The sequence below is a fragment of the Bison bison genome, unplaced genomic scaffold (genome assembly GCF_000754665.1).
Source record: "Bison bison bison isolate TAMUID 2011002044 unplaced genomic scaffold, Bison_UMD1.0 scf7180017864072, whole genome shotgun sequence".
In the NCBI taxonomy this organism is placed as follows: domain Eukaryota; kingdom Metazoa; phylum Chordata; class Mammalia; order Artiodactyla; family Bovidae; genus Bison; species Bison bison.
The window spans coordinates 10,617,679-10,640,036 of NW_011494644.1; the positions used below are offsets into that span (position 1 = coordinate 10,617,679).

The 22,358-nt window shown below is 55.5% G+C and overlaps 1 protein-coding gene across 1 annotated transcript in view; it reads left to right on the top strand.

The window, feature by feature from the left end:
• Positions 1 to 22,358, top strand: part of SBK1 (SH3 domain binding kinase 1) — a 53,183-nt gene that overhangs the window by 27,546 nt on the left and 3,279 nt on the right. The window contains exons 2-3 of the mRNA XM_010837428.1: positions 19,344 to 19,576; positions 21,317 to 21,519. Of these exons, the coding sequence (XP_010835730.1) occupies positions 19,351 to 19,576; positions 21,317 to 21,519 (429 nt within the window). The 5' untranslated portion in view covers positions 19,344 to 19,350. The remainder of the gene's footprint in view (positions 1 to 19,343; positions 19,577 to 21,316; positions 21,520 to 22,358) is intronic.

The window sequence follows — 22,358 nt, forward strand, 5'->3', positions numbered from 1 at the left end:
CCCCCCAGCGGTTGAGGGGCTTCCTCCCAGCTCCTGCCGGTGGCCAGGACTCAGCAAGCCCCCGCAGCCGGGGAGCGCGGGGATCCCCCCCGACCACATCCAGGACCCAGAGACCTTTAGGAAAGCGAGTGGGCCCCCCAGATCCAACAGAGATCGACTCCCCACCCGGGGAAAACGGAGACTACCTCCGTATTCAGAAGACAGCGACCTCCCTGCGGTTCCGCGGACTCCCCCTCTTCAGTCTGGGCCCCCACAAGACCTAGAACGCAGTGACCCCCTGTCCGGGATTGTGGGGACCCCTTCTCAAGATCCTGGCCATTACAACTCCACACCTCAAGACACGAAGATCCAGCTCAGAACGCCCCTAGATCAGGGGTCTTAGATCCCCCGATTCCGGCGCACAGAAACCCCAAATCTAGGGACCCGAGGACAGCAAGAGCTATCCCTCACCAGCAAGAGGCTTCGGAGACCCTCACTGAAAGCTCCAGGACCGGGGCGACTGAGCCCCTCGCGGCCCCTTTCTCATCCCGGCCCATGATCGTGGCGCCCTGAGCCCCCCGGGCCGGGCTGACGACGGAAACCGAGACGGCGCCCAGGCCCCCTGCCGCGGCGTCCCCGCGGCCCCAGCTCAGGTAAGCCGGGCCCAGGTGAGGGGCAGCAGGTGAGTGGCCGCCGAGGTCCCTAGCCCTGCAGGTGGGGAAGGAAGTATGGGGTGCGCACGGCCCCCTCCCCAGCGTCGCCATGGAGCCGAGGCTGAAGGACGTCTCTTTGTGTCTCGCTTGGAGGAGCCGCCCCCTCCTCCTCTCCCTTCCCCAACCCCCCACCCTAGCCCTGGGGTTCGGGCACAGCTCCCCAGACCGCGGGGGAGTGGTGGCAGAGACCCTTCGGCCGCGAAGAAGGGAGAAGAGGGTGGGGAGTCCACCCCCAAAATCGCGAGCCTGGAGCTGTTGGGACCCTTGGTCCTTGGAGGATATACACCCCTCCCCCCAAGGCCAGGCTGAGTTCTCAAGTGAAGTCCTCTCCTGGGAAGAGAAGATTTGGGGTGTCCACAGGTGAGGGGGCCTGCAGTGGGTGGCCCTAGGGTGATGGCTGGGGCTTTGGGTGTGTGTCTTTGTCTGTGAAAGTCAAGGAAGGGGTGTGTTTGAGAGAATGAATGGGATTCCCTTCTTTTCTCTATGATCCCATTGCACGCCCCCCGACCCAAACTACAGGGGACCTTGGGGGATCTTCACCCAGGCCATACTTTGTGCTCCCTGCAGGACAAGGAAGGGGGAACAAGCCCTTTCTAAAGTGAGGCTCTGGTTTCTGGGGAGGGGAGGAAGTCTGGATCAAGGAGCCATTTCAGGTCAGGGCACCTTTCTGTCCCCATTTGCCCCAGGGGCAGCAAAGCCAAGGCTCTCCCTTGTCCTCCTGACCTCCGGGACACCCAGGGCCAAACCTCAGGTGGGGTCAGTGTGTCCTGGACAACCAAGGAACCACTCTAGGTTCCGGCTTCAGCTTTACAGGTGGTGTACAAAGCAGTATCCCCGCCCGGCCATCAGTGCGGTCCTGAACCCCAGCCCCTGCAGCTCATGGGAGGATGAGAGGCCCGGGGGATGTTTTATCCTGGAATTCTGGATCAGAGGTCCTGAGAAGGGACGGGACCGTGCAAGGGAACACATGGAGCCACTGGGGTTTCTGCCAGCCTCCTCTCTCAGCCCTCTGCAGGCGAGCAGTGATGCTGAAGAAGGTACGACTCTGGGTACAGGTAGCCTCACCAGGAGTTCCTTTGTTCACTGGTTCATTCAACAAACGTTTTAGCTAGTGTCTGTGAGGTACCAGGTACTGGAGTCAAGGTCCTTTTTCCCACTTCATCCCCTTTCCTGATCTTTCCTGTTCATCACGTCTCTGGGCTGTTCTCAATTTGCCCGTACTTGGTTGGACCAGTTGAGGTGGGTCTGGTCAGTTCTGATCCCACAACTGAAGCATCTGAGCCTGGGTAGCAGATTCCTCTTCTCCCTGCTTCCCAGTACCAAGTGCCCCACCCCTACGTGCTACTGGTGTTGACTAAAGGGGTGGGATGTGGCCAGCAGGAGAAGAGGCTTGGGGGCTCCAGGTCAGACCCCTGGCAGCCCCGCCTTCAAATTCAAGGACAATTGAGACAGCCCCCCGCCTCAGCTCAGGCTGTGGGGGAGCTGATTGCCCTGAAGACTGGGTGACCTTGGGCAAGCATGTGGCATCTCCCAGAGAGAACGACAGCAAGGCACTCACTCTGCAGCAGGCAGGGTGGATGTGGCTCACACCTGGGCCCGCAGAAGTATCCAGGTGTGCCCTCTCCATCTCTAAAGGAGCTCCTCTTCCCTCACTGGGTTCCCAAGAGCCCAGGGCCTTGTCAGACAACCCACCGGCAAAGAGTGGAGTCGGCGGCTAAATGAGTGGAGATTTGAGTCACTGTGACTAGGGAAAACCACCAAGAGACCAGAGGGAGACAGAGAGTAAGCTTTCCCGGCCAGGCTCACCTGCGATGGCTCCCCATTGAGTCTGGAATGAGCGCCATCAGAGCCCTTTGCAGTGTGACCTGAAACCACCTCCCAAGCATCACCTCCTGTTCATTCCTCACTCTCCATCCTCTACTTCTGGCTCATCTCTGTCCCCCAGCTCCTTCCTTCCACCGTGTGTTGTTCCCCCAACCTGAAAAGCCCCACTGCAGGATGGCTCACGGGCAGTTCTCTGTCTCCACCCTCCCCTTTTGCTCTGACCTGGGCTGGCACAGAACGGAGAGCAGAGCTGGGCTGGGCGATGGTTGGTGGCTGTGAGAGTGTATCTCCACCTCGAGACTCCGAGCTCCAGGAGACAGGACCAGGTCTGTCCCCAACTCCCCGCAGCATCGGCTTTGCCTACCCCAGAGCCCAGCATATTGTACAGCACATGTTGTCAAACACAACTTCTCGACACATTTTGTTGATCCAAACAGTGTTTTTCTCCTGTTTGTTGCCAATGTTAAACAAACATGCAGTGTCACATACAAATATTGATTTGGGGGTCCTCTTGAAAAATGCTGTGACAAGCCGAGACCAGAGCTGAAGAATGACGACCTCCCTTAGATGAGCTGTCATCATCTAGCTGGCCCCAGGCCCCACCTGGCCTGTTCACTCATTTACATGACCTGCTGGGCCCTCTTGTAGCATCTAGCTTTGCAGGCCTAACGTAGAGGCCAGAAAATGTTTGCTCAGCGGGTGACCTTTGTCTCTGTATATCTGTGCACTCAGGTCTTCCCTGCCACCCGCGTGGCCAGGTTAGAACAACCACAGAGCAGCAGCTCTCCAAGGTCTTTTAGGCCAAGAGATGAAGTGAGCCTGAATTCCTCCATTAGCCAGAAGCATCTCCACCCTGGTCTCACTTTACACTCTGGGCCCCATCTTATGCCCCTTCCTCTCTTCTAGAAGGATTCAGCCAGCAAAATCCTGTTGTAACTGTCCCATATGCCCCAAGAGCAAAAGTCCCCAGGTTCTAGACCAAGGTCTTGCTGAGGCCTCGTGGGGGAGGACTGCACTCCGGGCCTCAGTTTCCCCATGTGTCAGGGAGGAATTAGACTAGAAGTTCTGTCAGCTGTAATCTTCCTCCTTGTTCTAACACTCTAGGACTGAATCCAAAGTGCTCTAAGTTTTGGTCAGGCAGGAGAGGTCGGGCGGGGGGCGGGGGGGGGATCATGCCAAAGTCATGCAAAAATATTAACCTACCCTAAACATTGAGGAAACCAAGGGGTGATACTAAGTAGCTGCACAGGGTGTGCCGTCTTCCTGGATGAAGGTCAACAGCATCCTGAGGCCAAAGGAATCAGCGGAGCTCTGTAGTTGAGCTCTGGACTTCTGGGGTTTGAATCGCCGCTGTGTGACCTCAGGCAAGTCACTTAACCTCTCTGAGCTTCATTTTACTTATGTGGAAAACAAGGATACTACCTACCTCAGGGTCAGCAGGGGGATTAAGTGAGCTAAAGCATGAAAAGGGCCTTGGACAGGATCTGCCAGGTGGCATTACCGCCAAGGGTTACTCATCCACTTACCAATGCTCTTTCCAATAGGAGCCAGTCGTGCTCAGAAACTATTCTTGATTTTTCTATTGGGGAAGCCAGAGGGCTTTTGGTACTCACCTCAGGAAAGGGGAGGTGGGTGTTTGAGCAGTTCTGTGTGGTGCTTAATGACATGCCCCTGCTACGGGTAGAGGTAGGGTGAGAGTCAAGTGTGAGGGGTGGGATCTATGTTAGCTGTAGCTGAGGTCCTCTTCCTGACCAGAGCCGCTTTCCAGGTGAGGTACTTGCCAGGCTTGTGTCCCCAGACTTCCTGTCCAGGCAGATGGGCCTCTGGCCAGAGCCAGACCAGCATCTCCAACAGATGTGTTCTGCTCCAGGCTTCCCCCTCCCTCCCCGACTTCCTTAGTCCCCCTTCCGGTCTCAGAAAGCTGTGGCATAAAGCCTGGTGGGGCCCTAAGAGCACCTCTCCTCTCCTGTCCTTCTTCTCCCTATCCTCCCCTCCCCCCACCATATAGCTTGGCCACAGCCTGAGAGGGGACAGGTCTAGACTCCCAGCTCGGCCCCCATTCGGGGAGCCATGTAATATCAGGGTTCAGGGAAGCATTTTTTAGTGTCAAGTGTCCCACGCCGGTCTCTGGACATCCCCTCTCCCATAGAAGGGAGAAACAGCACCTCATTAACCCAGTGTGGGGATTTGAGCCCAGCCCGGTGAATTCCCAAAGGTTCATGTGAAACTAACATCAGACCTGCCTCCACCCCTCTCCGGCTGTGTGACCTTGGATGAGGCAGTTTCCTCCATCCTCAGTTTCTTCTGATGAAGAATGGGAATAGTACCAGCTCCTTCCTAGTGTGGGGAGCACTTTTAGTGGTGCCTGCTACTTAAGTGTTTGCTTATGACTTCTGCCACCAGCTGCAGGGTCCGCGATGAGTGGGTCCAGCCACTGTGACTCCCTTCCTTGTGGCCTTAGCCAGTCCTGGGAGAGGCAGAGAATGTTCCAGCTGCCTCTGCGTGTTTTGATGACCCTGAGGGGCAGGGATGGGGACTGGATAGTGGACAGGATAGAGCCTCCTCCTGGTGAGGCCCTGTAGAGGCTGTACTGATCCCCACCTCAGGATAGCTCCTCATCTGATGGGCCCGCAACATAGCAAGAAGGCGTCTTTTTCTCTCGAATTGGGGGCCCACAGTCCTAAGGCAGATCAGATCATCCCACCCTGAGAGCTCAGGTACCTGCCAGCCCAGATCCTACGTGTCTCCAGGAAGTGCAGTGGGACCCGCAGTTAACAGGGGTTAGTGGCCAAAAGCACAACTTCTCGACCCGCTGTGTGACCCTGGGCAAGGTGCTTAGCCTCTCTGTGCCTCAGATCCCTCAGCTACAAAAAAAGGGGACGAGACTAGTCCCTGACTTGTAGCGTCATAGTGAAGATTCAGTGATGAAGGTGTGTAAAGCGCTGTGAATGGCACCAAGTACCCTCTATGCTTTGCTGTTAATATCAGCCCCCTGAAGCCCTGAACAGAAAGGGAATGTTAGCCCCATTTTACAGGTGAAATAAAAGGGGGGGTTGGGGTAAAGATCTTTACTCAAGCGTCCATATCTAGGATTCAGAGAGGATTCTATCCATCCTTCCATCATTCACACACAGCGCACAGGGCATGGCCAGACAGAAGGAACCAGCAGAAGCTACTTGGGCTCTGGCCGTGCTCCTGGACACACTGCCCTCACACCTCACTTGGGGCCACAGCTGCTGAGAGCTGCAGCACCGAGGAATCTTCGAAGGAGGTCTGAAAGGCTCCCCACTCCTTCCTCTCTCGGCCCCTCCAAGGACAGTGGTGGGATGCTGCTGGCCTGAAGGGGTCTCTGAGTGCAGTCGGGTCAGGTTCCTGCTGTCTCTTGGCCTCTTGGGGCCTGGCGCATGGTCTGGCTTCAGGAAAGTTTTGCTCCGGTCCAGAGACTGGCATGCATCTTACTCGGAGTGAAAGGCAGGTCCTCACTGCAGCCTCTGAGGCCCTGTCCACTGTCCCCCACCCCTTACCTCTACCCTCCCCCCTGGCCCTTGTCCCTTGCCGCCTGCTTCAAGCCCTGCCGGCCTCCTCACGGTTCCCTGAACACACCAAGCACAGCACGTGCCTCTGCCAGGAGGACTCTTCCCCTACAAGATCCACAGTCTCCACAGGACTTGCCTGGGTGTCCAGTGGCTAAGATTCCAAGCTTCCAGTGCAGGGGGCCCGGGTTCAATCCCTGGTCAGGGAGCTAGATCCTGCAGGCTGCAGCTAAAGACCCTATGTGCTACAGCTAAGACCCAGTGCAGCCAAATAAATAAATATTAGAAAGAAAAAAGACTCCCAGGCCCACAGTTCTCCACGTGCTTACAACCTTCTCAGTAGGGCCTTTCCTGACCCCCTCGTCCCCTGTCCTTCTACAGTTCCATTCCCCACCCCCAGCATTTCCTTGCCTCTCCCTGCTTTGTTTTTTCATTTAGAACATTGCACTATCTGACTTCCGTCTCTTACTTAACCTTTATCATTGTCTGTCCCCAAATGAGAATGTAAGGTCCTTGAAGACAGGGCTGTTCGTTTGGTTCATGAATGTATTCCAGCTCCAAGCACATAGTAGGTGCTCAGCAAACATCTACTGAATGTTCTGGAGCCAGGCAGAGCTCTGTAAGCCATGCCCTAACTGCGTGCCACTGGACACGTCACTTAGTTGCCCCTTCTCTGAGTCTCAAGTCTCCTGCGCAGTGAGGGATATAATGGGAACAGCAGGAGCAGCTTCTCCTAAAATGGTTGTGAAGTATGAATGAGTCAATATGTCTAAAGTACTTTAGGTGGTTCATAAATGTCAGCTATTATTAATAACACTTTAACCCAGACCACTATTAACCCTATTTCCTGACAAGGAAATGGAAGCTCAGAGAAAGCAAGTGACTTACCCAAGTGACTTCATGGCAGGGTGTGGTGGTGACCTGGTTCCACCCAGGGGGGACCGAATCTGGGCTCCAGGTTCCCAAGCTAGGCTGCATCTCCCCTTCCATCCCTCGCTAGGGGTCAGGGCAGGGGGGCACAGAGAGGGCGGAGGAAGGGCTCAGCTCTTCAGGGAGCCTCTTGCTCACCCACCCAGCGACCGCCCCCTTCCACTGGTGGCCGATCAGCCAAGGACCCTGAGGGCCAGGCTGCCCGTGTCACCCAGCAACAAGGCTCATGCCTCCTCCCGCACCCATGGGGGCTGCCACAGGTAGGTTGGGAACAAGGAGGCCCAGGGCTCCCACCTCCCCTCAGGGCCTGGCTAGAGTGCCTATCCCAGCTCTGGGCACCAGCTGCCGGCAGGCGTAGCACAGACTATTAATAACCACCAAGGCTGTGCCCTGGGGAAGGGGCAGACCGCGCCAGCTGGGCGGGAGGCTGAGGCAGAGGCTGGAGCCAGAAGCAGAACCTGGCAGCACAGGGAACCCCAGGCCGCCCCTGGTGGGGAGGGCAGCGGGAAGCAGGTTGTTGGCAGCTCCTGCCGCTTGATCTCGGGTCAGTCTCGGCTCTCCCTCTCAGTCTCCTCACCTGGGAAATGTGGGGATGGGCTACGTGATCTCCAAGGTCCCTCCTGGCTCAGGCAGGTCTGGGGGGTGAGATTTAGTAGAGCCAGCATGGCCCCCATGTCCAGCCTAGAAAACCAAGACACTCAAGATGGTACAGCGTCTTCAGGGTCCAGGATGGAACCAAGGTCTCAGTCCCCTCTGTGCAGCAAATTCTTACCAAGCATCTGCTCTGTGCCAAGCACTATAGGAAGTGCCCCTTTAATTCTCACAGAAGTCCATCATGTTAAATGGGCGTTCTCATCCCATTTTACTGATGGACAAACTGAGGCTTAGTTAGGCTTAGGCAGGGGATACAGCCAGAATATGCACCATGAGGGGAAGATGAAAAGATCTGAGAATATTATCCTCTTCCTCTTGAGCCGGAACAGAATGTTTGGTGGAGTCTATTTGTGTCAAAGGACCAAGGAGAGGGAGAGGACTTCCCTGGCCTCTCTTACGGGCTTCTCGGGGCCCTGACATTGTATGCAGAAGTGTATAGGTGGTGGCTGGGGACATTTTTCAGGGTAAAGAGAACTGAGACTTTGGTGACCCATGAAGGAACATGAAATAGCTCATTTCATAGATTGGAAACTTGTGCAGAGCAGGGTCTGGGGGCGGGGCTGCACAAGGTTCCCTGGGCATGAGCAGCAAAGGCTGGAGCTTTCCCAGGCAATTCACACTTCTCTTTTTGGGGTGAGAGGACCCAGCTCTGGACCGCCCCCCACCCCACTCACTTGCAGTGGATGGGAGAGCCCACGTGTGAACTGATTTCTGCCCTGGGGTAAAAACCAGGAGGGTCAGGGATACCCTTCTGAGAAGGTGTTAAGTGGCAGAAAACCAGACTGGGGCACTGGCTGTGGGGGTGGAGGGGGGAGGGCTCCCCTCGGAGGTGAGTGTCAGGGGGGTTCCCAGCTCTCCCCGCTTCCTGAGCCTGGGCCAGCTCCATGTGGTGATTCAGGGCAACCAAGCTGGGCCACTCTTCCCCCCAGGCCCCACTCTGGGGACACCCACCCCAGAGTGCTGAGCCTGGATGAGTGGGCACCATCTCCCCTCACACTCTCCTTTGGGATTGTCTGCCCCACTAACCATGCCTGGTTCCTTATATCCCCCTAGATCCAACAGGACTGTACCCAGTGAAAATTTAATTCTCACCCTGCCCCTGGTCATTCAGTTCCCACTTCTTTCCCCAGACATTCATTCATTCATTCACCAATATTTATTAAGTTTTCTACTATGTGTCAAGCACTGTGCTAGCTGGGGATACAGCAGTGAATGAGACCAGCCTGACAGAGTCCTTGCCCTCCTGATGCTTACATTCTCGTGGGGAAGAGAGACATCCACAATAGATGTTATGTTAGACAGGGCTATGCTCTGCTGGGGGAGAAAGTAAAACAGGAAAAGGGGAGTGTGGTTGGATAGCACTAGTTGAGAAGGTGCTGTTGGAACAGAACTTGGAGGAAATGAGCCATGTGGATGTCTGGGGGCAAAGGGAACAGCTCCCGGGTGGGGAGCTGGCGTGTTCAGGGAACAGCAGGGAGACCAGTGTGTCTGGAGCAGCAGGAGGGATAAGACAGGTCAGAGGGGCAAATCAAGGGCTGTTGTAAGGACTTGGACTGAGATGGGAGCCCCTGGAGGGTGATGAGCTGGGGAGTAGTGTGGTCTGATTGGGGTTTGATGGGCTTCCTGGCTGCTGTGTCAAGGAGAGGTTGAGGGGGGTAGGGAGCAGCAGCTGAGCCCTGATGATGGCTCAGAACAGTGGGAGTGAGTGCTGAGGATGGTCAATGAAGACGCCTTCATTGGTGTCTGGTTGCATCCAGAGTTACTTTATGCAAATGCAAGCAAATAAGAAACTCATTCCTGTTTCCCCCCTCACTTCAAAATAATGTACTAAACAAAGTGATGTGGCGGCCCAGAGACAGCCAGGAAGCTGGTGGCAGCTGCTGTGTCCCACAGCCCTCTCCTGATGACTGGGGTGGGCCAGTGGCACAGCCCCCTGAGGGACTTCAGGCTCTGTATAGAAATCCCGGATGCACTCATCCTTTAACCTGGCAACCCACTTCGATCCTACAGACACACCTGCACACTGCCACAGGACTTATGTACAAGGCTGCTCATTGTTCGTGGCAGCAAAAGGTTGAATGTACACAGTCAGCATCTATCAGTTGGTTAAATAAACGGCAGTGTCTATATCCATGGGCTTCCCAGGTGAATCAATGGTAAAAAAAATCCACCTGCAATGCAGGAGATGTGGGTTTGATCCCTGGGTCAGGGAGATCCCCTGGAGAAGGAAATGGCTACCCACTTCAATATTCTGGCCTACGAAATCTTGTGGACAGAGGAGCCTGGCAGGCTACAGTCAATGGGGTCACATTAGATTGGACATGACTTAGCAACTAAACTACAACCTAAATCCAGACATACCTTTTCATGCCCTGGGAGCCTTGGTCTGTCAGCAGTTCCTCTGTCCTGCAGTCCAGCCTCCTTGGACCTCCCCTAGCCTTGCATTTAATGCCAGCCAGCCCGGGTGCTGTCCACACCTGTGGTGCTGAAGCTAATGGAGCTGGAGGGAGGTCTGGGCTGCAAACCAGAGACCAAAGATAGGAAAAGGGAGACAGAGCAGGAAGCATTCAAGGTTCAATTCCCAGCTCTGCCTCTTACCAGCTAGGTGACCTTGGGCAAATTGCTTAACCCCTGTGAGCCTCAGGATCCTTATTTGTAAAATGGGGTTGCTGTGAAGATTGCATGGCAGCAGCAATGTAAAGCATTGGCAATTGAGAATATAAATAGTCCTTTTGACTATTAATGTATCATTTTAGAGACTGTAATGCATAGTGGAGAAGCATCTAGACACTGCAGTGATAATGCCTAGATTGGAATCCTGGCCCCGCCACTTACAGGATGGATGGTCTTGATCAAGTGACATGACTTGCTCTATCCCTCAGTTTCCTTGTCTGTAAACTGGAGTGAATAGTAGAGTAGATGAGTTCATTTACAGGAGGGACTTGGCACACGACAGGGGTTCCTTAAGTGTTAGTTGTTGCTGTCAACTTCCTGTCCATTGTATTCAGCATTCTGATCGTGAATACACCCCAGCCTCTCTGTTCGCAGTGACCACTGTCACTCACCGCCACTACGATCTCTGCTGTGTTTGGGGCTGGGAGCTGTTACAGGGAGATACACCTTGTCCTGCAGACGCCCTGGCTTCTAGTCCAGCCCTGCCACTGACTCTCTGTGATTTTTGAGCAAATTGTTGTTCCCTTCTGGCCATCAGTCTCTGTACCTGTAAAACGGGGCTAATGATATCTCATGCAGACCCTTGGGAAAATAGCTATGTGCCTGCAGGGTCACATTCAGGAAAGCCAAGATATAAAAAGTTACAGCTTCCCAAACACGTAAAGAATTATTCACCCGGCATTTGTCACACCCTGGCTAAGAGCTAGGAATAGCAAGATGATTAAGGCATGGGGCTTGCTTTCAAGGAGCTCTTGGGTTTCTTGCTAGATTGTCAATCCTCTTCAAGGCCCATTCGGGTGTCACCTCCTCCAGGAAGGCACCCTGATCCCCACTGCCAGTGTCCTTCTTAGAAATGGCAGAGCACTGATCATGGCCTTCCTGGCCTCATGATTATCTGAGTCCTTCTTTGGTTTGCCTCCTTGATTTGTAGGCTGATACCCTCTATCTAATCTGCACACCCAGTGCCAGTACCCAGCACAGTGCCTAGGCTTGAATAGATATGCTTGTCTGGAGGCTTTAGGCTGTGAGCTACGTAAATTCAACTCAAATTGGCTTAAGCCAAAAGGAAATGTATTGATTCAGGAAACAAACTTTCAGGAGTATGACTGACTTTAGGCATATCTGGAGCCAGATGCTCAGAGTCATCAGAAACCTCTCCATCTTTCAGCGCTGCTTATCTCTTTGTTGCTTCTTTCTCGGGCTACCCTCATGCTGGCCAAGCCCAGCAGCTCCAGGCCTGTGTTCTCCAGCTTTGTAGGCCAGGGGTCAGAGGTATCTCTTTTCTTATAACTTAAGCAAGAGTCCTAAAGTGAGATCTCAGTGGGTCACCTTGGATCACATGTTCATCTTAGAACCAGCCAGAGTGACCTCGCAGATGGGATGCATCCCCTGGTTGACTGGCCCTGGATCAGGTCTGCGCTGAGAGTCAGGGTGGGGACAGCCCTACTGAACCAGTGGACTGAAGGAGGGAACCATTCCCCAGAGAAAGGGAAAGTGATGCTGAACAGGAGGCAACACTATAGGCCAATACAAGAAACCACCAAAAATGCGAACAAGGCAAGGATCAGGTCAACTCTGGCCTTGAGACAATTTATCTGACCCCACAGGTGTGGAGGACTAGAGGGGAGATACCTGGAGACAGGCTAGGGGAGAATGTGGGATGCAGAGAGCTGGCTCAGCCACACAGGCTGAAGGAATGAAGTGACAACCTCTCGCTTGTGTTATTGTTGTTTAGACACTAAGCCTGGGCTGTAGCCTGCCAGACTCCTCTTTCTATGGGGTCTTCCAGGCAAGAATACTGGAGTGGGTTGCCATTTCCTTCTCCAGGGGCCTTCCCGACCCAGGGATCAAACCCGTGTCACCTGCATTGGCAGGCAGGTTCTTTACCACTGAGCCACCAGGGAAGCCCAGCCTCTCATTTGACACAGAAGCAAAGTGAAGCAAGTGAGAGAGGCCAGCTTCCATCCCTATTCATTATCTGAAATTCCACATTGTGGCTGCTTTTTCTTGGGAACTTTTAATGATACTGCAGATGCAAAGAGGGGACCCCTCCCCCAAGGCACAATTACTGTTTGATGGCATGCTTCCAGGCCAGGGCTTTGTAAGGACACCCTTGGGGTTTGCCTGTGCAAAGGGCAGAGCATGGGTCCAGAGACCTGAGGGAAGGGGCCCCGGCATGGGGACTGAGAATCTTAGAATCCCAGAGTGACAGTAAGAGAGGGCTGGCTGACTCGGTCCAATCTCACCCCCCACCGATTCCCCCCAACAGATGGGCTTCCAGTATCTGCTTCTCTGCTCCCAGCGACGAAGAACGCACTTCCTCCCTGCTGTGAGACTGTGAGACTGTGAGAACTGTCTCGTTTTTGAGTTGCTGTCTGCCTACAGGAGCCTCGCAGGACACAGCGCATGAAAGCATGCGATCTAAAACCTCATAGCCTAAGTTCAAATCCCACTCTGCTGTTTATTAGCTCTGGGACAAGTTACTCAACCCGTCTGTGCCTCAGTATCCCTTTCTGTAAAATGGGGAGAAGAGTAGTAGCGCCCACCTCCCAGACTTGTTGGGATTAAATGATTTAATCCACTGTTTGCATACCAGCTGGCAAACAGTCAACACTCGGTAAATATTTGCCGGGGTGATTATTCTCCCACAAGACAGGAGAAGAGCAGATTCCCTTACCTTCACAGACTGGTCACCCTCCACCTAACTCAGTAACTGAATTCTTGTCACTCGGTTGCCAGTGTTACCACCATCCAGGTTCCCTTCTCTGGCCACATCCCAGGAGTCCAAACACTGAGGTTCAAATCTCAGCTCTTTTGCTTACCTGCAGCATAACCCTTGAATCAGGGTGATGTCGGCTGCTCTAACAACTAAATCTCACATACATCAGCAGCCTAACAGGACAGCATTTTACTTCCAGCTCACAAAATACCAGAGTGGGTAAGACTGGTCAGCAGCAGGCCTCTGACACCTGGGGACCCAGGTTCCTCCCATCTTTAGTTCCACCACCATCTTTTAGAGTCTTAGGGTCCTCTGCATCAAGCCACAGAAGAAGAGAGACACCTTAACCACTCTTAAAAGCCCCAGCCTAGAACTGACACCTCGTTTCTGTTCACATGCCACTGGGGAAAACCCGCCACAGGTGTCCACACCTGGATGCAAAGGAGGGGAGGGATGTAGTTCCCTGTTGACCACCACCCTGCAGAACAGCTGTGTGTCACAGAAGAGGGAACACAAAGCTCTGACAGGCGGTTGGCCATCTTTGTCATAACCACAATAAGTCATCAACCTCTTGGGCCTCTACTCTTCATCCGTGAGGTGAATCACTTGATGGAGGCAGCAGTTGCACAGCTCTGTACATTTCCCTAAATCACTGGATTGTACACTTGCTACGGGGGAGTTTTGTGATATGCCGATTGTTGTCGTTGTTCAGTCACTAAGTCACGTCTGACTCTCTGCGACCCCATGGACTATAGCCTACCACGCTTCTCTGTCCGTGGGATTCCCCAAGCAAGGATCCTGGTATGGGTTGCCATTTCCTTCTCCAGGGGATCTTCCCAACCCAGGGATCAAACCCATGACTCCCGCATTGGCAGGTGGATTATTTACTGCTGAGCCACCAGGAAGCCTAGATATACGAGTTACACCTCAGTTAAGCAGATTTTTAAAAATAGGAGGCATCTTGCCCCCTTCTGAGGGCACTTATGAGGACTCAGTGAGTGTGTGTGTGTGTGCGTGCGTGCGTATGTGCGTGGTAGGGAAGGGGATCCCAATGTAGACCTGACTTGGGTTACACATTTACTGTTGTTTTCACAAAGGTGGGACCCAGCTCGAGCCACCTGCCAACAGGAAGTGGTAGGTGGTTCGGTCTTGCTTAGGAAACTCTCCCCCACCACCGTGGCCCTCCCAGCCTGTGGCGGAAGACCCAGCCCACGGGGCCGGAGCCTTTGTGGTCAGGGCCACAACCGCTGCCATGAAGACTGGGCGAGGCCCTCTTGCCTTCACCACAGACGGGGAATTGAGGGCCTCCCTTGGGGTCAGCGAGGACACACTGGAGGTGCAGGTCACATGGGGTCCCCAAGGGCAGCACAGCCCTCGCGTGTGCACAGATGCAGTACCAACTGCACAGGGTGAACGGAGGCCAGCCAGGACCTCCATGCCTGGTGCTGGGAAGTTCACAGCCACCAAGTTCTCAGCTGCTCCTCCAAGGGGAGAAAGGGACGATGCTGTAGGCGAAATACCTTAAGGTCAAGTTCCCCATGATACCAGACATCTGTGCCCTCAACCACCCAGCGAGGCTGAAGGGTCTGACTTCATTCTTTGGGCTCAAGTCTCCACCTGAAAAAAGGAGCTGGTATACCTTGGCTTCCCAGGTGGCTCAGAGGTAAAGAACCCGCCTGCCAATGCGGGAGATGCATGGTTCAAACCCCTGAGTTGGGAAGATCCCCTGGAGAAGGGAGCGGTAACCCACTCCAGTATTCTTGCCTGGGAAACCCCATGGACAGAGGAGCCTGGAGGGCTACAGTCCAAGGGGTCGCAAGGAGTTGGACACGACTGAGCATGCGCGCACACCTGCCACAGGGACTGTTGTGAGAACTAAGTTAATACCTGGACCAGCGCCTGGCCCCCAGTCAACTCGCCACAGGAGCTCCAGGAGGGCATGTGCATCCCTGGCTGAGGCTCTGCCCCCTTCTGGGCCTCCATTTGCCTGCTCAGATACTGAGGGATCTGCAGGTGATGTTCTCACATTCTGTCTTGGGAAAAAAAATAGAGGTGGTTAAAAGCACCAACTTTGGAGCCAGTGCCAGCACCAGCGAGATGACATTGGGCGAGTTCTACAGTCTCTGTGCCTTGTGCTCATCACCCCTAAAATGGGTATACTAATAATCCCTCCCTTGAAGATTTCCCTGGTGGTCCAGAGACTAAAACGTCATGCTTCCACTGCAGGATGCATGGGTTCAATCCCTGGTCAAGGAACTAAGATCCCACAAGCTGTGCAGTGCAGCCAAAAATAATAATAGTAGTAGTAACAATACTAATGATAATACCAGCTACCTCATGGAATTGTGGGCTTCCCAGCTGATGCTAGTGGTAAGGAACCCCCCTGCCAATGCAGGAGACGTAAGAGACACAGGTTCAGTCCCTGTGTCAAGAAGATCCCCTGGAAGAGGAAATAGCAACCCATTCCAGTATTCTTGCCTGGAAAATCCCACGGGCAAAGGAGCCTGGCAGGCTACAGTCCACAGGGTCGCAAAGAGTCAGACACAACTGGAGGGACTCAGCATGCATGCACGCCTGGAATTGTGAAAACGAGAGATGAGGTCAGCCTCCAAACAGGGCTTGACATGCAGTGAGTACATTTAAGTGTCTGCCGTCACCCCTGTTACAACTGTTATTTTCTTCATCTTATGGATGAGGAAGCTGAGGCCCAGAGAGGGGTTGTGACTTACTCAAGGTCACCCAGGTAAAAAGTGGCACACCTTAGGATCAAGGCCAAACCTGCTGAGCCCCAAGGCCCTTGCTGTTTCCATCGCTTCCCCACTGCGCCTCTGAAGTCATGTGCGTAGTAACTGGGTCAGAGGCAGCGTACCTGGGGAATGATGCGGCAGCGTCAATCAGGGACGGGTGCGGGTCAGTCCCTTGTCTCCTGCTGACACCTTGCGGAGAAAGGGCCTGGAGGAAGAGGCGGGTTGAAGAAGTGAATGTGGGGAAGAGATGGAGGTCCCACAACCTGGACCCTCAGAACCAAGGGAAGGGACCGTGGAGAGTTGGATTTGATGTAGCACTAGCCCCCAGGGTAGTCTTGGCCTGTTGATGGGGACTGACAGGATAAAGCTGAGACCACCCAAGATATTCAACAGGGGCTGGAAGAGAGAGGCATACAGACCCTGCCTGAACCCTGGGGCCCCTCAGAGACAGGAATTGACACCTGGGGCAGCAGGGAAGGCTTCCTGGAGGAGTGGGACCTGAGGATGAGATAAGGGGAGGGCAGGCTAGCAGGAATGGTGGAGGGCGCTGGAGAGGCAAATTCAAGCTGATGAGCAGCATTGCTGGTCAGTGGTCAGAGCCTGGGCTGAGCCTGGGGATGAGGAAGCCGGTGTGCCCCCCACCCAGCCCGCAGACCCTGCCCAGGGCAACTCTTGAGGCCAAAGCGGCAGAGAGAAGCAGGCACCCCACAGTCTCTGGGGGAGGGAAGAAGGGCCTCTAGCAACTTGCAGCTGCCAGTCAAGCTCCCAGAGGATGCAGAAAACAGCCCCAAAGGGACCTGACAGGACCAAAGCCCGAAGTGGGAGCATTGCCACATGTGTGCACACAGGTGCCTGCACACACAAGGCAGCCCTTGGGGAGTCCACACAAATATCAGGAGAAGTAGGTCAGCAGAGCAGCCCAGGGTCTCTTGATGGGCAGGGGGGAAGAGCCCCAGGTGAAGAGGATGCGTACTCATCAGCACCCGGTGGGGCAGGGGGGAGCCCCACTCACTCCACAGGAACAGCCTGACCTCCCCCTTCCCCAGGCTTCGTCAGAGCCCATGACCTGGCTGTTCCCTCTTGGAGTCCTCTCCACCCAGACAGTGGGCGGACATGTGACGGGGATCCGGAGAGCTGACCCTTCTAGCCCAGAGACTGTCATGGGGATATGTCACCCTACTTTAGCCCTGCAGCGGGGAGATGCCCAGTGCTGTCCTGCCCTGAGCAGGCACTGCATAGACTCGGTGGCCATGCCAGGCAGGGCTGGGTTCAACACACTGTCGCTGGTGGAGGAAGCAGGGCTGGGGGTCCTAGGTTCTCACTGGAGACGCTCCGAGGGGAGGGCACCATATGGGACTTCATGAATGGAGGGGAGGGGCCTTTGTGGGGGAGCAGAGATACCGAGGAAGAAGCTGGGGGCGGGAGCCAGAGGAGGGGAGAATGGCTCCCTGCACCGCCCTCCCCGTCCCCCCACCGTCCCCCGCCCCGCAGCCAGCCAGGAGGACGTGCAGATGGAGCTCCGTTTGGGGCTGGGTGGGAGGCAGGAAGTTCCCTCCTGATGTTCCTCTTCTCCGCGTGAAGTGGGAGGCTGGGTCGTGCCGAGGGGGAAGGGGAAAGCAGAGGAGGAGAAGAGGGTTTGGGCCTGGAAGGGGAGTGGCCGGGCCAGGGTAGAGACACCAGGCTCCCGGGCTGGGCTCACCCCAGCTCCCAGCCTCCAGCCCAGCTGAGCGGGCGAGCATCATCGGAATGAGAACCCAACCACACCTGCCTCTTGGGGGTCACTTACTGTGCACCAGGGGCCAACCACTTCATGTCTTGTAACCCTCAGGGAAAATATACTATTGTATTCTTTTTGTAAGATGGGGAAACCGAGGCACAAAGACAGGAAGGAATTTGCACAAGGACATCCAGCTAGCAAGTCATCGAGCCCGGCTTCCAACTGGGCAGTCTGGCTCCAAGTCTGTGCCTTCACTCTGCACCGCGAGGGCAGGGGTGGGGGCTGAGAGCGCTGGTGGTCCACCTGTGACAGGAGGGAGAAGGGAGTGAGGGCGGAGGAGCTGCACCCAGGGACGGCTGCTGAGGCTCAGCCCAGAGGGGGTTCATCGGCCGCCTCCTTCACTGGTGCACAGGCAGACATGGACACGCGGACACTTGATCCCAGATGCTCGGCTCCCTGGTCTAAGCCTCCCCCCAATAGACGGATGAGAAATGCAAACCCCAGATAAGCCTTTGCTGTCACCCATCCCCGAACGCTCCCCACTGCAGCTCTCTGCGCCCCCAGCGCCATCGGGAGGCAAACTCAGTACCCCCGGAGGGGTAGGTGTGTCCAGGAAGCCCCCTCCCCCAGCCCATGTGAACACGGAAGGGGACCAGCAGTGAATGTGGAGGATGGGTCGTGGTAGAACAGGCATTCTGTCCTTGTATCCGGGGAGCCTGGGCGGGGACCCGGGAGCTACAGCTGCAGCTGTGTACTTGAGCTGGGCTGTGTGTGGTCGTCTGAGGTCGGGGAATGGATTTTAAGGCCGTGTGGGGATGTGGCCAGCCTGCGCCGCCCTGCCAGGGTTTCGTCTGAGACTCCTGCCCCCTGTTATGGCTTCCCTGGTGGCTCAGTCAGTGAAGAATCTGCCGGCAATACAGGGCACCTGGGTTCCATCCCTGGGTCGGGAAGATCCCCTGGAGAAGGAAATGGCTACCCAGTCCAGTATTCTTGCCTGCGAAACCCCACGGACAGCGGAGCCTGGCGTGCTGCAGTCCGTGGGGTCGCAAAGAGCCCAAGCGACTGAACAACCTCCCCTCACATCCCACCTGCCCCTCCCTAGCCTTATTTTCTCTATAGCCAGTGTCACCTTTTATCACAATATATAATTTGTGGGCTCACTGTGTATTGTCCATTTCCCCACCTTGAACATAAGTTGTGTGTGTTCAGGGCTGTGTCCCCAGGGCTCCAAACAGTACCTGGCAAACAGCAGGTGCTGATCAATACTTGTGACTGGGAGCACCCATGTGAACTCAGTATGTGGCATGTCTGTGTGTGACAAACACATGTGCCTTGCCTGACACTGTGTCTGGATGATAGCATGAGACACCCAAGGAGGGAGCAGTGGGACAATGGCCATGTCTCTGGGGAACGCTGGCTCAGGCCTGACCCTGAAGCTTCAGGGAAAAGATGGGGGGCTTCCCAGATGATTCTTCTTTACCACTGAACCAGCTGACTCCGTGGTAAAGAATCCACCTACCAATGCTGGAGACGTAAGAGACGCAGGTTTGAACCCTGGGTCAGGAAGATCCCCTGGCAGAGGCCATGGCAACCCCCTCCAGTATTCTTGCCTGGAGAATCCCATGGACAGAGAAGCCTGGTGGGCTACAAGTCTGTGGGGTCTCAAAGAGTTTGGACACGCCTTAGCAACTAAACAACCAACCATTCGCAGCAAAGATGCTTGTCGCCCCCTGGTGGTCATCTTAGGCCTGGCATCGGGCCCAGTCCCAGAGATCCTGGGCCCTGGATGGGGAGGAGGTGGGGAGTGGAGGGGTCTGATGTCACACTCCATCCCTCTCCCCACCCCCACACCAGGGAGAAGATGAGCGTGGGCTGCCCAGAGCCCGAGCCGCCCCACTCCCTGCCCTGCTGCGGGCCAGGGACCGCCCCCGGGCTGGGTGCTGGCGTGCCTCTCCTCACCGAAGACATGCAGGCGCTGACCCTCCGCACAGTGGCCGCGAGCGATGTCACCAAGCACTATGAACTCGTCCGGGAGCTGGGCAAGGGCACCTATGGGAAGGTCGACCTGGTGGCCTACAAGGGCACGGGTGAGTGTCTGCAGGGCGGCCCGCTGTAAGACAGGAGCCGCGACCTGGCGACCTGGTGGGGGCTCTCTGTGGGGGCCAGGAGGCCAGCAGGGAAGGAGAGTCTGTGCTACCTGTGGAGAGAGTGTGGCATGAAGCAGCCCGGGAAGGAGGGGACAAGGGAGGAATCTCTGGATAGAGTGGGCTGCTCTGGGGCCATCCACAGTGCCCTGAGGACAGCCAAAGAGGGCAAGATGGTGGGATGGATTTGCCGACTCAATGGACATGAGTGTGAGCAAATTCCGGGAGACAGTGAGGGACAGGGAAGCCTGGCATGCTGCAGTCCATGGGATTGCCAAGAGTCAGACACGACTGAGCAATTGAACAAAAGTGCCCTCAGGACAGTCAAGGAGATGCGCCTGGGGACATGTGGAATCAGGGGAAAGGTCAGGGCTGGCAGTGGTGTTTGGGGGATGACCAGCACATATGTGATCGCTACCCCGAGGAGGGTGGACCAAACTGAACTGGGGTCTTCGCGAACAGAGCACCATGCTTAACAGCAGGTGGGAGAGGGCCCTGTGAGGTCCACGTGGCAGCTTCATTCCTCAGATCCCGAGGACACTGAGACCCAGAAAGATGCAGTCACTCAGCCCAGGTCATGCAGCTACAGAAAGTGTGAGCTAGGATGAGCCCCCATTCTTCAGCTCCAGGGCCTTCTCGTTTAACCGCTGAACGTGATGCCTTCCCCACAGTGTAAGCTCACTGCAGTGCCCATCAGCCAGCCAGGGATGGGGGCTGCATAGTTGCCCACAGCTGCATTCAGAGGGGACCGGGCCAGAAGGAGGAACCTTGGACATGGGGTCACCTGAGCTTTGCTGCTTGCTGTGTGACCTGGGGCAAGTGACTTAACCTCTCTGTGCCTAGGTTTCCTCCTTTGTAAAATAGAGGAGTATTAATGCCCAGTTGATAGGGTCTTTATAAAAAGTGAGTTGTAACCGTGAAGTGCAGAAGGCAGGACCCGCAATGTGTAAGTGCTCTGTGAACACACACGTGTCACACAGCTCTGTACCCAGGTGGGTACAGATGGCTGCTCAAGCTCAGAGTTGGGGACACGTGCCTTGCAGGCCCTCACCTCTGTGTGTCTAGTGTCTTCTTATTCATCTGCTTAACAAACGTTTTCGGAGCACCTGCTGGCACCAGGCTCTTCTGTGAGCGCTGGAGGTACAACAGCAAACAAGACACAGGTTCCTGGGACTTCCCTGGTGGGGCAGTGGTTGGGACTTCAGCTCCCAGTGCAGGGGAGTGCCGGTTCCATCCCTGGTCAGGGAACTGGGATGGCACATGCCTCACAGCCAAGGAGCAGAAGCAAATTCATGAAAGACTTGAAAAAATGGTCCACAACAAAAAAAATCTTAAAAAAAAGACAGTTTCCTGTGCTCAAGGGCCTTCTGACTGGGGGCAGACAGACACGATACATAAGTACACAGTGTATCAGGAGGAAAATGAGAGGGTGGAGGAAGCAGCAGGCGTGCCTCATGGAGGGCTGCAGGTGGGGCAGAGAGGACCCAGCTGACCCCTGACTTGCTGCATGGCCTTCCCCTCTCTGGGCCTCAGTTTCCTACCTGTGAGACGACAGTCCGCCCACTGGGGCTCCCGTCGAGTTGTGCGCTGTGGCCCGGACAGGCTGCGCAGACAGGCCCGGCTGTGTGAGGCGCAGGGGCGCAGGGAGAGGGGTCCTCACCGCTCTCACTGTCGCCCCACTAGGCACGAAGATGGCGCTGAAGTTTGTGAACAAGAGCAAAACCAAGCTGAAGAACTTCCTGCGGGAGGTGAGCATTACCAACAGCCTCTCCTCCAGCCCCTTCATCATCAAGGTCTTCGACGTCGTGTTTGAGACCGAAGACTGCTATGTCTTCGCCCAGGAGTACGCGCCCGCCGGGGACCTATTCGACATTATTCCTCCTCAGGTACCTGGGTGGTGGCTGAGGGAGGGGAGAGGCTCTTCTGGGTCCCTGAGTGTGAGAGCTGAGGAGGAGTCAGGCCCCTCCCTTAAATCATTTATTAGGCGCCTACTGTATATCAGCCATTGTTTGGAGGGCTGCGGATACACAGTGAACAAAAGGTCTTGCTATGGGCCTAGTGGGAGAAACAGACCCTCCACAGTTAGCCAGATGAGGCACTAAGATGATGGAGAAGGGAATGGCAACCCACTCCAGTATTCTTGCCTGGAAAATCCCAGGGACAGAGGAGCCTGGCCTGCTACAGTTCACAGGTTCGCAAAGAGTCGGACACGACTGAAGTGACTTAGGCACCGCACTGCAATGAGGACCAGCCGGTGGGCGGGATGAAGTCCAGCAGCCCCCTCCTCCGCTGCTGCATAGGAACAGGTGGGGACCCAAGAGGGGAAGTGGCAGGACCACCAGCCTTCCCAGAGGAGGTGCACGGGACGGGGAGACTGCCCCCGGGGATTCCCGGCACCTGGCTTTGCAGTCGGCCAGGATGAAACACTGCCCTGCCGCTCACCGGATAAGTGACAAGGCCTCTCAGAGCCGCCGATTAAGGGAGATTAGGTATACAGTAGACCATGCGGGATAGGGTCCTTATTAGCCCAGTACTTGGCCCAAAGCAGGCGCTCCGTACAGGTACTGGGGGAAAAGCTGGGGAAGGTTCGAGGGGTGTGTGGGGGCCAGGGAGGGAGCCGAGGATGCCCAAGTAGGATAAGGAAGGGCGGTTGGCCCCGGATCTGCCCAGGAAAGGGACCCCGCAAGGAGTTCGGGTAGAGGGACAGGGCGGGGGCGGGGATGGG